Consider the following 16496-nt stretch of genomic DNA (forward strand, 5'->3'; position numbering starts at 1 on the left):
CCGCAGCTGATCCCACCCTTCCTCCTCAGTCACACAGCTCAGTCTCGGGTTGATCAAGGCCAGTTAAGCATGGGCCATTAACACTGGCATGTAAGCTATTGGGGCGCATGCAAACCTCCCGTGCGATGCACCCCACCAAGCAGAGGCTGGGTTAAAAGCTTACCTCCTCTGAGCCTGGGGAGAATAAGGTGCGTGTCAAGGCAGGGGGTGTTAGGACAGAAAGGTAATGTCTGTGGCCCAGGGTGGTGGTTTATTTTATGATCGGAGTTCCCAAGGCCCCAGCTGTCCTGTGTTTAGGCTCCAAGGTCTAAATACGTTCTTTACAGCACCAATCCGGCTGAAACCGACTCCAACACAGTTCGGCTAGAAATGGAAGTTTAGAAAGCAGTTTTTGGCCTAGGTACCTCCCTGCATCACCTCGTATTCGGGAAAGTAATGCTGCAAGGGGCTCCGACCCCCGTGGAGACTAACAGGCCCGATCCTGCTTCCACTCTAGTCAGTGGCAAACCTTTCATCGACTGACTGCAATGGCTAAAATGCTAAACCACGTCAATACAGTTATACTTAAGCAAATGATTAGAGCCCCAGCTCTGTATCGCATTAACAAATGACTCTTGGCAGAGTCATTTGAAATGACTAGTGTATTGGCTGGACCATTTGAAGTGGATGAAATGTATCCACTAGTTGGGGCGGGTGGGCCCCGTACAAACCTTAGATGCTATGATATCTTAATCTGTTGATCTGTTATTGATTCTTTCTCTTGCCTGTGACCTTGCTAGCAGGGCTGTCCCACCCAGCAATCAAATGTGGAGAGAACAGCGTGCTCCTATCACCGTGAGAGGCTGAAGTAGTACAGAACTGCTGGCTGCGACTGAAAAGAGAGAGACGGTGTACAAAATACCGCCTGTCACCACTGCTAGAAAATACAGCACAAGCCTCCCACGGAAGACATACGCCAGGTGGGAGCACACAAAGAGCACCTGGACTCACGAGCTCTGGTGGCAGAAGAGCCCACGCGAAGTGTCTCTTCCCCTTGCCTGGCGCGATGACATTATGTACCCCTCTGATGCAGCAATCAAGGTGTAAAGGAGTCTTCTAAACTTCCCCATTATGGTTTGATTGCTCGCTGGCAACCATACGCACACCTCAGCTCGGCTTCGTTAGCAAACTTCGAAGTTGTAAAGGTTCCAGCTAGGCGAACACGCACGTGCATAGCAGCTGGGGCGGGGGGGGGGAGGAGAAGAGTGTGAGTGTGTGTGTGTGAGAGAGAGAGATCTGGTACAACGTAATTTCGGGGTCCTCGTGAAACCCACATTCCTAGAGACCACACAAAGCTAAGTGTAGAAAAGATAGACGTGTGTGGGGGAGAGTCCACAGTGCTCAATTGCACAGCTCTCCAGGATTTATAGACGTGTCTCTGTCAATAATTTATTGAAATACCTTTGTTTTCTCATCGCAGGGAAAAGCTGTTCTGGCCCAAAGCCATCCTCTGAACACATCACTACTTCAGTCTGTGGGGACGCTGGGCTCGGCTCGGCTCTCGGCAGCTCGACACGGAACCCAAACACCTTGTGAACTTTGGGCAAATTCGGAAGAAGCTTCGGAGCTGGCTCTGACCTTTGAAACAAGGGGCCTCATCTCTAACTCGCTCACAGCCAGGTGACAAGCATTTCTGCCTCGGGTTGTCTTACAAAGCTACGGCACTCCAGGCTCCCCCCCCCCCGCCCCCCAGCAAAGCAAGTTCAGAACACTAATAACCAAATCTGTAAACAATCCTACATCGCCGTGATAATTACATTCCTGCAATCCGCACGGACAGATGTAAAGATAGGACGCTGACTTGCGTTTCTACTTGGAACATTTGCTTAAACCGAGCTTCTCGACCTATTCCTCTTGTCGCTCCTTAAACCCATTCCTCTTCTCTTCCTCCTCCTACACTTTAGCTTTCAGAAGCAACATCAGCTCTCAGTTTACACCACTGGATTCGCTGGGAACATACGTGTTTGTGATTAGTGGCTATGTCTCGCTCGTATCTTTACTACGTACCCGAGGAGGCACTGCTCGTTTGTCTTCTTTGTATGTGTGTCTGTCCCAACTTTCCTGTGAAAGACCCGAAAAATATGCAAAGCTTGCACTGCTGCTGAGAAAGAGGACAAAGTTTAACTTCTCTGTTGGCAACCACGAAATAACTCCTCGCAGTTTTCTAGCGAAAGATCTGATTTGCTGAATTTTGTCCTTTGATTTCTGTTTGTATGTTATTGCTACTGCTAAGGTCGTTGCCAACCTCAATTAGATCACAAATGAGATCAGTTTAATTCATCTCCCAAACTGTGACCTGACCATGGTCTGAAAGTATTCAAAAACGCATTTTAAGCCTGCCTTTGATTTCTAAAGGAATACTGCATGCTTGGTCATTCATACAAATAACATAAAACGTAATTATGGGATGATTTGGCAGATGACATCGCTGCCAAGCTGCACGCCATGCCAGATACTGTAATGCTGCTGCCCTGGGATGTGAGTGCCCAGTGCCCTTCTATAAGGCTGGAGTTAGTGATGTGTGCGTGTTAGACTGAGGTGTTTTAATGGGATTTGGGAGGAAGGCTGCAGCAGCAATGAGCGCACATGCACATCAAAACCCACAGCTAAAAATTGCTGTATCACCTAGACAGGATGTGGATCTGCACTACCAAATCACCAGCAGGCTATGACAAAGGGAGCTTGCAGCTTGACACACGGGTAACAACATAGCAAACACCTTTAATTCTGTCATGTCTCATACCCTTTGCTTTCTCACACATTTGTGGCTGCTCTAACATTGACACCTACACTTTTTGAAAACTAAATAAGGCAATCTTATTTGAACTGAAAAAGCAACACCTGAAAAGTTATTCTTATGCCCAGCAAAAAATAACCCATTATTAATGCCTTCCTAGCATAAGTGGGGTACCGCGGTAGGGCAATGAAATGGGGCAGCCTTACCAGGTGAAAGTGTAGTTTCAAATGATTATATGCTTTGAAAACCTTGCATGTTTCCTCAAAGATGGGAACAGAGATAATATGGCTATCAGACCTCAACCCTTACAGGTTTGCAAGTCTGCAGTGTCTTTTTTTTTTTAGAAAAGACTATTTTACTTTTCAAGACAGATTCCTAAATTAATCTAAATCACCTTAAAGATTTATTATGAGTGGCTGAAAGTTTTCCAACTGTTGTTTTTTTTTAAGTTTAACAAACTTTTTTTTTTAATCCTCAGTATGGGCTAAGGATTTTGTTTTCAGGTTCCTTTGGTATAACTCTGTCGCCATTCATAAACCTGATTGGAGCCACAGCTCAGCCCAAATGATTCAGTTATAAATGAGACAACTATGTTGTTGGTTGACTAGCTTCAATGGTCTCAAAAATGTCAGGCTTTCATTCCTTTCTCTCTGTTATGCAAACAGCTATATGAACAATCATAACTTGGAACTTCCAAAGAAAGTCCCCCTGGGAACACGAGTCTTATCTGATGAGTGCAAGTGTATAGCACACAAAGAGTTAAACAGTTTTCCAGCGTTACTGGGTAGGTTAATATCACAGCTGCCTGGTAAAGCATTATCCCAGCACCTCACTTAACAAAAGCCTCCTTTTGCAAACAGACTCCTACTTTCCCCCAAGTATCCAAAGGTGTTTACTGAAGTAAATCTGCCTAAATCCTCCATTGCTTGGGTCATGGGGGTAGGCAGGGGGGGTGGAAGGTGTAGAGATAATCTCTTTTTGTAAATTCTGTAAATCTTCTGGGAAAAAATCCGGAATCTGTGTCACATGCTTCTGTTCAACTGGTAACATCTCGGTTAGTGTGCTCCTTAGGAGTGAAATCTGCCATAGTAGCAAAAGGAAAATAAAACATCCCTCCCCGCTTCTTATTGTTCAAACTGCTCTTCACTCTCAAAGTTGCTTTAGCACATTTAATCTATTTGCTGATTGGGGGGAAAAACCTGTTAGTATCTTAAAAAGCGGTTTCTGAAAAATGACAGTTTGTTAGGCAGGAGATAGTATAGTTGAAAACTTGTCACTTAAGATTTCTGCACTACCCTGGTTATTCTAACACAAACAACTGCATATTACTTTTTACGTGTTGCAAATGGAGGCAAACAACACAGGAAATTTTGACAGGTCTGCCTGAAAGGGCTTAAATACTTCTCAGTAAGCAGGATCCAGTTATAAATAAACCTTCTCTTGGTGAGAAAAAGTGAATATAACCAAAACCTCAACAAAATTTTCATACTGTCTTATTGTCTCTAACTAAGAAACGCAGAGTGGCTTCTGGAAAACAAACAGACAAGAAATCTGGGGGAAAAATATGGAGGTGGCTGTGGATACAAGAAACGAGAAAACTTGGCTAACGAAACTTACACAAATGTAACATTTCCCCCTTTACAGTTCTGTGATGTTGTTGGGGTGGGGAGGTTGTTTGTTTGTTTTGGGGTTGTTATTCTTTTCCTCTAGCCAGCAAATGTGACATATTGCCAGCCTCAAAACTGGGGAAGCTTTTTCCTTCTCAAAGAGTTGCCCCTTTTCTCCTGTCGTGCCACTGGAGGGAAAGAAACACGCCAGCCCAACTCATCCTACCACTAAAAAATATTTGTTGTCCAAAGGACAGTTCTTTCGCTGCTATCTTTTCATCTGCGTGGACCACATTTCCTTCACCTCCACTCCCCAAGGTCATGGCGAGTAAACAATAATAGTAATTAAAACAAAATAATAGGCAGCAGTCAAGAGCCGAGAGTACACACACCTGACCCTAACTATAACAGACTTCTCCGAGTAGAATTTGATCCCTCTCTGACACTTTTTACCTCAAGTGTTAGTGCGAGTGGCCATGAATAGCACAGGCATGCCATCTTGTAACACTATCTGCCTGTCAGAAGAGCCAAGGCTGGGTAGAGCAGGATCTATATAAGGCTTGTAACTAGGGGAAGCCCAACAAACAGCTACAAACACCTAAGTTATTTTACTCAGCCTCCACCCTTCTGCTTTTTCCCCCCTCTTCTCACTCTCTTTTTTTTTTCTTTTCATCTTGGCTTTCTGTTGCAGAATGCAAATGTAGCCTGCCGGCGGTGAATGGGCTGAATTGTGATTAAGAAGAAGAAGAGCTCCTTTCTTTGTTCTCCCCTCAGGGGATGTTTACTGGGAGAGACACAGCGGATCAGATATGAAAGGCATTCAGGTCAGCATTGATGTGAGCGAAAGTGAAATCATACCTAAGGCATTCAAAAGACCGCCGTGTCAGGGGTTCAGCTAACGGTGCATCTACTGTGTGTGTCTTCCCTGTTAGGGAGAAAAAAATCTTTCTACAAACAATCCCCTCTCCCCCCCAAAGAGAGAGAGAGAGAGAGAGAGAGAGAGAGAGAGAGAGAGAGAATGTTTAATTGCAACAAAATTATAAAAAGTTTTGTCCCCCCTGGCGATTAGATGCCACAGGAGTTAGGCTTATCTTCCCTTATGGACCATGGCCTAAATAGGTTAACTGTAGCAATTGGGATCAAAATTTTTAGGGGGGAAAGGGACCATGTCTGAAATAGGAAACCTTTATTTCCTAGGTGCATCCATATGTACTATATGTGGCTATATTACACATATAATTTATCTGATTCAATAAGATATGAGGGTTATTTATTCATACATGAAATTGTAGACATATGCAATCACTTCTCGCCTCCTTCAGAAGCAACTTAAATGGTAAAGACAGTGTGGCATATAAAAACAGAACAGCACACCTTAAAAAGTAATCTTTTATTGACTTTGGAACTCCTAGGAACACTCTGCTCAGAGCTTACAGCATGAGAAGACTGTAACCAAAAACATAGGAAGTTGGTACACAGCTATTTAAGTTAAAAGTGCTTCAAGGAAAGTCTAATCATCATAATATTTTTCATTAAAAACGCTTGATGAAGAAATATTTGGATCTTACTTTTTTAAGTTTATACTTCCCACAGCCTAAATATTCTTTCAATAGATTTTCCAAGTGGTTAGCTGACACTGTTGGCATAAACAGAGATATGTAAATATATGGGGGGGGGGGATCACAAATTTCAGTAAAGCATACAAAGAGTTAAGAGGTGGCTGCTTTTACAGAGGCTGAAAGCAAAATGAAAATCACAAATCATGTAAAAAAGACTAAAAAATAAGCAACAGAACTAGATTCAGTCGTGTTTCAATAACCATCCTCTCTGTTTTGAATTTTTTACACCTTTAGAATCTTAGTTAAAATATATAATTTGCCTAATGTTAACATCTGCTTTAATAGTGACATTTAATTCTTAAATATTTTCAACTAGTGTTTCTGCATCCCAGATTTCTCTCCTTTTTCTCTATACTCTAAAAAGACAACTAAAGAGCAATCAAAAAGGTGTCTGACTTGGCTATTCAGACAATTGCACCCTTGTGGGAATGCTGGAATGAATGGTACAGTGGACACCCCAGCACTATTGACGTTATAAACATGTAAATGAAACACATTAGGGCAGACAATCAATTGTCTGTGAGCACTGCAAACCTGCACTCCCCTTCTATGTGACAGGCACAAAATAGTGTCTACCTTGGGAAGCCATGGTCTTGGTAAAAAAGGACAAAGAGTTCTCTTTCTCAGAGGAGAAAATGCACCTTAAAAGCATTGGGATCATGCAGATGCCAAAAACTGTCGTGAGGCGAAGAATTTCCTATTTCTTGGAATGAAAGTAGTGCTGCTGTAAAAGAATCAACACCCTTCTTTCCACTTTAAGGGTAGACACAGTTTTCTTAGGGAATATTCTCAGTATGGTTTTATAGCTTGTTTCTCAATCTTCAGTATATTTTATTTACCTTGGACAGTTTACCGCATATATTTATTTAACAATTAACTTTCAATGCTGTTCTTTTTTAAAAAAAATATTGATGTTATGGTCATTAATTCTTTAATTTATTTCATTTTATTTGACACAATTTTTTAAAAAGTTTATCTGTAGATCACGTGCAATAGCTAAAGAGGCTAGTGGCAAAACCAGTAACAGTAAGTGGAGAATTACTGGAAATGACATATGCTATTCAACAGTGGCATTCAACAATATTCAAACTCGTTTTTCCCCCAAATTCAAAATAAAATCAATAGCTCAGATAACAGCCTCCTCTGTTCCATATCAAAACTTAATCTGTATAGCGAGATATACTCCGATATTCATTACATCTTGGTCACTTGCATTTAGTAAATAATATTTTTTAAATAAACCTATATCCAGGTACCTTTTGAAGTAGTAAAATATTCTCCCAATGAGCTCATCAACTTCAAAAGTAATCTACTTGCAACGGATTTTCACACTTGTAAAGATAACTAGGAAAAGGAACGTTCCCAGTTGACCGCTATAACTTGTACCACCTGAAATTTACTAGGGAGTACCCTTGTATCTGAGACTCTAGTTATTTCCAAACTTCACCCATCAGGGAAAACAAACACCACTTCTCATTACCCAGAGATTCTAGCTAGATTTTTTTCTTTTTAAAGGGTGAAGTTAATTCGAATTTTCCCTCTTCCCCATCATCTCTAGAAAGAGGTGGGTTTCAGAGTAGCAGCCGTGTTAGTCTGTATTCACAAAAAGAAAAGGAGGACTTGTGGCACCTTAGAGACTAACAAATTTATTTGAGCATAAGCTTTCCTGAGCTACAACTCACTTCATCGGATGCATTTAGGTGGATGGATGTCTTTTTGGTTAACGTTCTTAAAGGGAATAATTGTGTCTGCCTGTTTGGTCTGTATTCCCTTTCGGATCAGATGCCTTCAAAGCACTGAACGTTCTCCCTCTTCTTTACAACTGGAAGCGAGATGGCAAAGAAATCAGAGAGAGATGTATACTGAAACTTTGGAGAAAATTAGACACAACTTTTCTTTTCTCCTCTTCCTCCCCCCAAAGATTTTTGCTTTTAAAGGGGACAACTCAAGTCCCAATTCATGCCATGCCAGAGAGATTTGTTTTAAGGAAAGCGTCTTTGTACCTAGTCATCTCTCCCTGAGAAGGCGAAAGAGGGAGTGATGAAAAATCAGTCCCCTTCCTCTTATTTCTAAGGCTCTGCCTGCAGCAGGAAAAGAGAATGAGGCAGCATCTCCAGTGAGACCGCTCCAGCTACAAACAGGGGCAACACCAACAGCAAACGCCAAACTTTGTAAGTTTCAAACGTCGCTGCTGCGACGATTCCAGCAGCTTGGCTATCAGTCTGAGAGCGATCACTCTCACCGTGGGGAGGAAGTGCAGAGTGGGGAGAAAAAGAAGGGGGCTTTGGGTTTTCTCTCCTTCAGTGAAAGTGTTACAAAGTGAGTCAGGCGACTGGAAATCATCTGACTGAACTTTCCTGAAACCGACACACATTCCTGGGCTGCGAGCTCCTCTGATTTCCCCACCTTCCATCCCCTTACTCCTATTCCCCTCTCTTTAGACTTTTCTCTCGAACATTTTTTTCCTGGGGTGGTTCCCCCCATGACCATTTATTTTAATATGACCTCTCCCACCCCCTACACACACATACACACACACACACACACACGTTTCCCTGACACTGCTCTACTGCATCACTCTCTTCTCCAGCTCTGATCAATCCCGTTCTCTTGTAAAATCCTGAGCTTTTTTTCTTTCTACCCTATTTAGCTTTGTAGGAATTTTATCCAGCATCGTTTTCTAATCCTGAGTCCTGACCATCCTTACACCCACCCCCACACAGAGCATATAACACACATTTAGGTACTACTTGGCTTCTTCTATTTTGATCCCCTCTATCATTTCTATTTGGTTACATTTATATCACTCTAGTTTCCTTGATGCCCATCTATTTTTGCAGCTTTTTAAAACATGTAATGCTATTGCCTTTCCAAGGAATTTCTATATGATTTCGATAAGCATCATCATAGTTAGTGTTATCAGCAAAGACACAAGCTCAGAAGTGACATCTTTTCCATGAATCCAGAAGAGAAGAAAAATCCACTCAGTTCAGATAAATCCTGGGCAATCCCCAAAGGAAAAGGCATTGGCTACGTGCTTGTCGAGAGAGAAAATGGAAAAAGAAAAGAAAAGAAAAGAAGTCTACCTTCTTCTCAAAACCAGAACATTTCTGACTCAGAAATGAATGAAAGAAGCAGATTATGGAACACAAAGGAAAAAAAAACATGGGGAAAACAAAAAGGAATAAAATAAAATAAAATAAAAATGCACTGGTTGGAGCAAGACAGGGAAGGGAGAAGTTAGACCTTCGTGCAACCAATGCACACACTTTAAATGAAGTTTGCAGGATCGGTTACCTTAACAATCGCAATTAAACTTTCTCCTCCCAACTCTCCTGGCTTTCTTAAGTCATTGCACCCCACGAAAAAACAATTTCAATGGAGCAACGGAATATATGCCATTCCGGTCCATATGTGTTACTAAAGACTTGTGTGCAATAACTGGGTGTACACATTACATTCATTAGCTCTCCCACATACATAATCATATAGCTTTTAGGAAATCGTTTGTACATTTTTGCTGATCAAATTGTTTTGCGAAAACATGAAACACATCGGTACACACACTCATCACAGAACATGTGATGGGGTTTAATACGTTAAACTAATAATCTTGTATGACGAGAACCAAGAAGGATAAAATAAGAAGGCTAAAACAACAAACAGAATATTCTTTAGTGCAAAAGAGCACTTCTGGATGCCTTGCTTTAAATCTCATTCTCTTTCCTCTCAAAAATGACTGTTTAACATAAGAAAAAAGGCTACTTGACACAAAGCTTTTGTTATCCAGTTGATCAGCAACGTGCTTTAGATACTTGTAAGGGGAAAAAAACCCCACAACAGACATTGATTTTAGAAAATCAATAACCAACATTTAATAAAAAGAACAGAAGAAACACAAGAGAGGAGAGGGAAACATTACGTGTAATTTTAATGTCTACTAAATTACCCAGAGATGAGGGGAAGGGGAGGTCTCCTATGTGAGGACCACCTTAAATAATGACAGACACAGGAGTAAAGGCGGGGTGTGTGTAGGGGAGGAGAGGGGGAGAGAGACTTAAAAAAAAAGATAACAAGGAACGGATCATTGGGAAGCTGCTCGGAATATATTATTTTAGTTGGGTTTTTTTGTAATACTAAGCCAAGCAAATAGATCAAAGACAACACAAAGGGTAACATAAAGAACAGTTTCTGACTAAAATTCCTCTATCACTCCCCCATATGGCTCGACACCTCCACCACAACAAGAAAAAGACACACACACACACACACACACACACACTCGCGCAACCTAGAGAGAGGGAGGGGGGGGGGGGGGCGAGAGAAAGGATCATTTGTTTCTAATCAACATTCTCTTGTCTTTGTGTTTTTCTCCTTCCACCCCCACTCCACCTCTCCACTTAAATGAAGTAGCTCAGCTATAAGCAAATGGGTTCAGGTTCACACAAATATCTTCATTCCTCCTGATCTCTAGAGGAAAGTTGTTGAAAGTGGGGCTGAGATGTCCATTCAGGGGCACCAGGGTGGCTGGGGGAGGGGGGCAGACTTCCAAACCAACGAAGAAAGGAAGAAACTAGGGAGGGACAGAGACCCACACCAGCGAAGAGCTGCCAAATGTGAGATCAGACCAGAACACCCCGTCCCATTGAACCCAACCTCTCAGTCGCCCGCAGAGACCGGGGAGAGGGTAACTATGGGCAATGGGGCAGCAAACTCATTCTGTTTTCTTAATGATTAAGGAGAAGGAAGTTTCATTTTCGAGTCTATCACAATTTTTAAAAAAGTAAATAACTCCCTGCCAATGTGGCTTAGGATTCTCACGGTGTCTTTTTCCCAGGGAATATGGTTTTTCCGTGGTTCTCCCCCCCCCCCCCCCTTAATGGAACTATTGGAAATACCTCTCCGCCCCCTCTCGTCTCTCTCTTCCCCTGACACTAGAGTCCATGGCTTAGGTGGTTCTGCCAACATGAAAACTGGCCGGAAAGTGGCTTTGGTCTGTGTGAGACTTACATGTCTGGGAGGTAATTCTGAGACTGCAGGCAGCGGTCAGAGGGGAAAAAAAGCAGGAGACAGAGAGAGAGAGAGAGAATCCAGCGGGTCCGGGGGGGGGGGGTGTGAGAAGCCAGGCGCAAGAGACACAGAGCCCAGGACCGTTAGGTAGAGCAGGGACCCAGGCAAGAAACTTTCAGCCTTTCTCAGCCACACAGTCTGCATGGGGCTCTCGCTCAGTCTCTGGCTTTTCTTTCCAAACCGCCCAGTGATTCTGCAGAACTCAAACTACAGAAGCCCCAGACCTGGGACTCTGCCCACTTGATCGGACTTCTCCAAAGGCGTCTAGGGGGTGGGGGTGGGGGGGCGGATAAGGAGCGCTCGGTTAGACTGGGACTGCGCCCGGGGGAAAGGGCTGGGATCCTCCGGCTTCTTTGACGCTCACTTTCCCTGGGACTCCCTTGAACTCTCTCTCCCCTCCAGAAATATACAACAGGCGGATCTCTCCTCCGCCACATAGAAAGCGATCGCCAGCAAACCCCGGGCTGCTGCGGTTGCTGCTGGGTGGTTTTTTTTCTCCCTCTCCCCCTCTATCTCTCTGGTGGAGTCGAAAGGAAAAGTTTGATTCAGGGTTTTCTTACCGTTTTTCCTTCTTGGATTGGCTTGTTTTCGCCTCTTACACCTGGGGCCATCCGCCATGATCTGCTGCTTCATTGATAAGAGTGGATCAGATGGCAGTTCGCATGGACTCGACTCCCTGATTCAGCAGCACGCAGACTCTATGTAACAACCAAACACAGCAACAATGTGGGCATTGGTATATCCCATTTAAATGCAGGGCGCCAAAGGGAACCCAAATATTCCCCCAAAAAGGAACCCATCCACACACACACAAAGACTTGCCGTGCTGGGGGAGGTCGGAGCAAAGATTAAATTGATCCCCTTCCTTCCCAGCCGGCCAGGTTTTTAATTTTTTTTTTTTTGTATTGCACAGCAAAGGAGATCAGAGAGACAAGAATTACATCTTCAAAATGAGTCATAACTCATGACCGTATGAGGGAATGCACAGGCTCGTACAGTAGGCTGTTTGACTCAATGCTAGGCGGACCATTTCCTCCTAAAAGTACTTTAGACTGACATTGCAACTTGTTCTCCCATGATATGTTATCTTTATCTTTATTTGTATTTTTGTTAGCGCACTTCGGCAAGCTGAGAGCAACAGAGAAACATAGCTCTCTCTCTCTCTCTCTCTCTCTCTCCCCCCCCTCCCCTGTGGGGTAAGGCGCAGGATTGAGACCTCACTTCTACCCCCCCCCCCCCCGCCCCAACAATGAGAAGTGTATTATAAACCTCTGTCATCTTTTTAGTCAGTTTGACAATATTCATTGTAGGGTTTCCCCCTGCCCATTAAACAAAGCTTCAGACTGTCTTCCGCCCCCCCGCCTGAGAAAAGAAACAGAAATCAAAACTACTGCTGTCAGTGTTTTCAGGCTTTCTAAATGATCATATCCTTTTCGACTTGTAAACTTTCGTACCTATATCTGTCTACACATGCAGGCTTTATTTGAGACTGAATCTGTCAAAACTGGAGTGGGGAAGCACTTGGTTTGCTTGATATAAGGCTGCTGAAACTGAGTCTATCTTGAAGAAGATGCTGTAGCTTTAAAGATGCTTTGACTTGAGGATTAGTTTAAACAGGGGGCTATAAAAGATGTAACAGATGCAAACTGTAAAACAAGGGCAATTAACCCTTGCTCTTCTGAACAAAATCCACCCTAGCCTCAGCATCTATTGTCTACTCCTACGCTATAAAGCTTTACACAAAACCGAGAAATTGATGACCTGTCTCCACACATTTTGTAACAAAGTGGATTTAGTTTTGATTTTTCCATTTTAACTTTAGTAAAGATTTACATCAGGATGGATCAGTTAAGTATGCTGCTCTTGTGTCTTATTGGCTCTGAACTCGCCTTTCTTAGGCTTTTGATGATAAAACAGGGTTGCTTTAAAAATCTATGTTCAGGTAAGTGTATGTGAATATGCAGATTGTCTGTACAAGGTCAGTATGTTTACTCACAGACTACAGCAAATGAATCCATGTTGAGAAAGTAAACTGGTAGTTTTATGGACATGGATGCATGTGTGTGGGAGAGGGAGAGATTGAGAGAATACGTACAAAAACTTTATATTTGCTAGTTATTTCTTGCTCTGCATTTTGTAATCTCTACATCATCATTACAGATCAAGCACAGGATATATGAAAGTAGGTAGGAGATAAACAAATTCATAAAAGCCCGGACCTGTGAGCTTTCTTCGACAATTGGAGTAATAATGCAAAACGACCAATGGCGAATTGTTTTAAATGTATTTCAATATCTGCTCTGCTCCTTAGCATTAACAAGAAAAGTTGCCAATAATTTTCAATCTTGGGTTCTTGAGGACGGTTTTCTTCCTAGCTGGATTGACTATTTTTTGTAAACGACTTTTAAGTTCCAGTCACTACTTTCACTTCTTTCTTTGGGATCCCAGAACCTGAGGTGTTACTTCATCCAGCCTCACAAAATAAAATAAAGAAATGAAACCGACTAGGCAGACAAAACAGCAAACTTTCTGTTTGGGGAAACACATCTTTGCTGGGACTTCTAAAGCAGGCTGGAGCTAAAATATTGTCCAACCGTGCTCCCTGTGCATGCACCGTGCGTGCAAATCACTAACAGGTACATGCAAACTTTAAGATGATCCTATGTGAATCTTAAAATAAAAGAGCAGTGAGGTTGTTTGAAAGAATGAATTCTTTTCTGTGCACTAAAACTTTTACTGTCATATTTGCAAAAGACACCTTTACTACCTGTCTGGACAGGTACTGGGGGGGGGGCGGGGGGGGATAACAGCAGAGAACGGTTCGCCATAAAAGAACCAACCCCTCCTGAAACTGGTGCCAAGTGACTTTACATTTCAGTTCAAAATGAGATTCCCCAACTATAAACAAGCTGAATAAGCCACCACACTCGAAATAAAAAAAGAAAAGAAACGGGGGAAAATGAGACGGTGCAGGGGGAAGGGGGGGAAAGACAAGAAAGAAAGAACTGTTTAAATTCAGAACCTACCTGCGAAGTGTTGTTTGTAGTTTTGGCCAGAAATGGTGAGAAGAAAAAGCATGAAGAAGCCGCGAAGTGGAGGAGAAAAGGTGAAGGGAGATGCAGCTCCTGCAGAATTTGTAAAAAGCCTTGCAAAGAGTTGTCGGAAGGACCGTTATTCCTGCTGGGCAGGTTAGGACTGATCTCTTTCTGCCACTCCAGGAAACACAAACCTGGGGACGGACTGACGTGTTACGCCTCTTCTAATGACATTTTTTTCTTTTTCTTTTCTGTAGGAGAGAGAGGAGAGACCCTGAAACACACGCCACCTATCTTTGTGGGGAGGGATAATTGAAGAGCACCAAACGTGAGCATCATGTGGAAACGTGATCGCCAAGTTTCTCTCTGGGAAAGGATCTGGGATAGATTATACCTTGAAGTCTCCGCAAACGCTTTAGTGGAAGAAATGAAATTCCACCTCCCTCCCGCTCTGTCTCCCTCCTCCCTCTCTCCGACCCTCGCTCCCTTTCCTCCCTCCTCCCCCCCCCCCCCCCCCCGCAACCATCAAGTCTTTGGCATCATTATCCTCTTCACTAAATCCTACTGGATACAAGGCGGAAAACGGTGAACACCATTCACAGAACTGGATAACTCAAAGGAGCTGAAAGTTAAAGGGAGCGATCCTGTGTCTTTCAATCAAGATCCCTACTTCTTTTTATAGAGATAGCTCTAATGGCCAGATTCTGCAGGCACGTTCACTTGGGTAGCTTTTTCAGCATGGTTTCTAGCAGGAAAGTCTCTTTCTCCTTCTCAGTCCCCCCTCCACCCCTTCTTTCAGATGAGCAAACCATAGCTCAAAATTGTGGGTAGAAACCAAACACTGTATTTGAACTGGAAAAAAAAGGCACCTAGTTGACTTCTGATCATTTTGTTGTTGTTTGTTGTTGTTTCGACGCTCAACCACCTTATTTGAATTGTCTGTTATAGCTGTAGAAAAAAGTGAGATTTGACATTCTTTCTGTTTTGTTCTCAGATATGGATCATGGGGTGAAATGGCTCTTTTTCTGTCTCTCTTCCCTTGGGGGTGGGGAGGGAAGGAGCTAGCTAGCTAGAGTGACTGAGTGAGTGGTACTGAACTTGTGGGGATAACAAGTTTACCAGTTTTTAAAATAGGAAAATAATAACAATAAAATAATAATAATAATAATATTAACAACAGACTCCACCTTTGCACTGAAGGGATTGGTTATGCAAATCTGGAAGGGGTTTCCTGGCAAATACAGCTTTCTACTGTATGGTTAATTAAATCATCACTCAAAAGCCTTCCAATGTGACGCTTCTGTCGTAATCCAATCAGGGTACGTAGGTCCTAAACAAGAAAGATATTTTCCACATCTGGAAGTCAGCAATTTAGCAAGTACTGCACATTATTAACCAATTCAGAGCCCACTTCCCAGGGGGATTTTTTTTTTGAAGTTTAAGTGTTCTTAACCAATGCTCTGCTGTTTTGTTTATCAAAAAGCTGGTTTGCACTGCACATAATTGGAAACTAATATAGAAGTAACTAAAGACAGCCAAATTTGGTCAGCAAAGGCGTTTATCTGAAAAGGGGGAAAAAAATCTCTGAGACTTGATCAGTTCATGCCCAGCTGCTCACAGAACCCACATACGGTTCCTTCTTTGGAAGGGCTTTACATAATCTCAATGTAAAGATGAACTTCAAATCCTACATGTTTGGATGATCTTTCTGAAGGTAAACGTGGAGCTGCCCAAGGGGCTGTATTAGCGGGCTCCGTATGAATTTCCTTGCTTTGACAGAGTTAAATCTATTACTGCACTTCTCACCCCCCCCCCCCGAAGTAAACTGAAACAAATGGTACACTGATCCGACACTATACTTTTACTTACATTAAGCTAAGATAAACTGCTTTTGAACTGTGCATTGAATGTGTGCCTAAAGCAAGAATTGTAATGCTAGCAATAGTCACTAGCAATTGCATTCAAAAATGCTCCTGATCAGAGCACACCTTTCTGATGATTAAACATTGCAAAGAAAGAAAAATCAAACGTGCATTTGCAAATCATCGCTTCCTCAGAGATCTGATGAATATTTTTATCTGCTAATAAAGCTACCCTCCGATTTAAAAATCAAATCTGAATGCACTGCACTGGCAATCGCCCGATCACACAATTTTTGGGGAAATAGGGAAGATTGAACAGTTGGTTACAGTATAAGATTTGGACACATCTGGGGTCTGTAATTGTCAATGCACCTAATGAGTATAAACTGACTGCTATTAGAAACGTGAGATGTCTTTAGTGTAGGCAGATTTTAGAGCAACAACCACAAAATCTTTTTTTAACAGTTCCAAATAAAATCTTCAGCTCACTGAGTTTGTTTTTCTGCTGCTTCTCTGTTGTCACTCAC

The 16496-nt window shown here is 42.6% G+C and overlaps 1 protein-coding gene and 1 long non-coding RNA gene across 6 annotated transcripts in view; one reads left to right on the plus strand and one right to left on the minus strand.

Moving 5' to 3' along the window:
* The window catches only part of ZEB2 (zinc finger E-box binding homeobox 2), a 131212-nt gene extending 116885 nt beyond the window's left edge, over nt 1-14327 (minus strand). The window contains exons 1-2 of one of the 5 annotated variants that reach the window (XM_007057479.4): nt 14099-14327; nt 11633-11770 (exon numbers count right to left, since the gene is read on the minus strand). In XM_007057479.4, the coding sequence (XP_007057541.1) occupies nt 11633-11705 (73 nt within the window). In that variant the 5' untranslated portion in view covers nt 11706-11770; nt 14099-14327. Of the gene's footprint in view, nt 1-11632; nt 11771-11894; nt 12264-14098 lie in introns of those variants that run through there. The other 4 variants (XM_043524740.1, XM_043524739.1, XM_037913064.2 and 1 more) reach the window with 4 other exon arrangements.
* Nucleotides 14120-16461, plus strand: LOC119567419. The gene is made up of 2 exons (XR_006284667.1): nt 14120-14260; nt 14365-16461. It is a non-coding gene; the product is annotated as an uncharacterized LOC119567419 (long non-coding RNA).
* The last annotated feature ends 35 nt before the right edge of the window (nt 16462-16496 follow it).

Source organism: Chelonia mydas, chromosome 11 (assembly GCF_015237465.2).
Source record: "Chelonia mydas isolate rCheMyd1 chromosome 11, rCheMyd1.pri.v2, whole genome shotgun sequence".
NCBI lineage: Eukaryota > Metazoa > Chordata > Testudines > Cheloniidae > Chelonia > Chelonia mydas.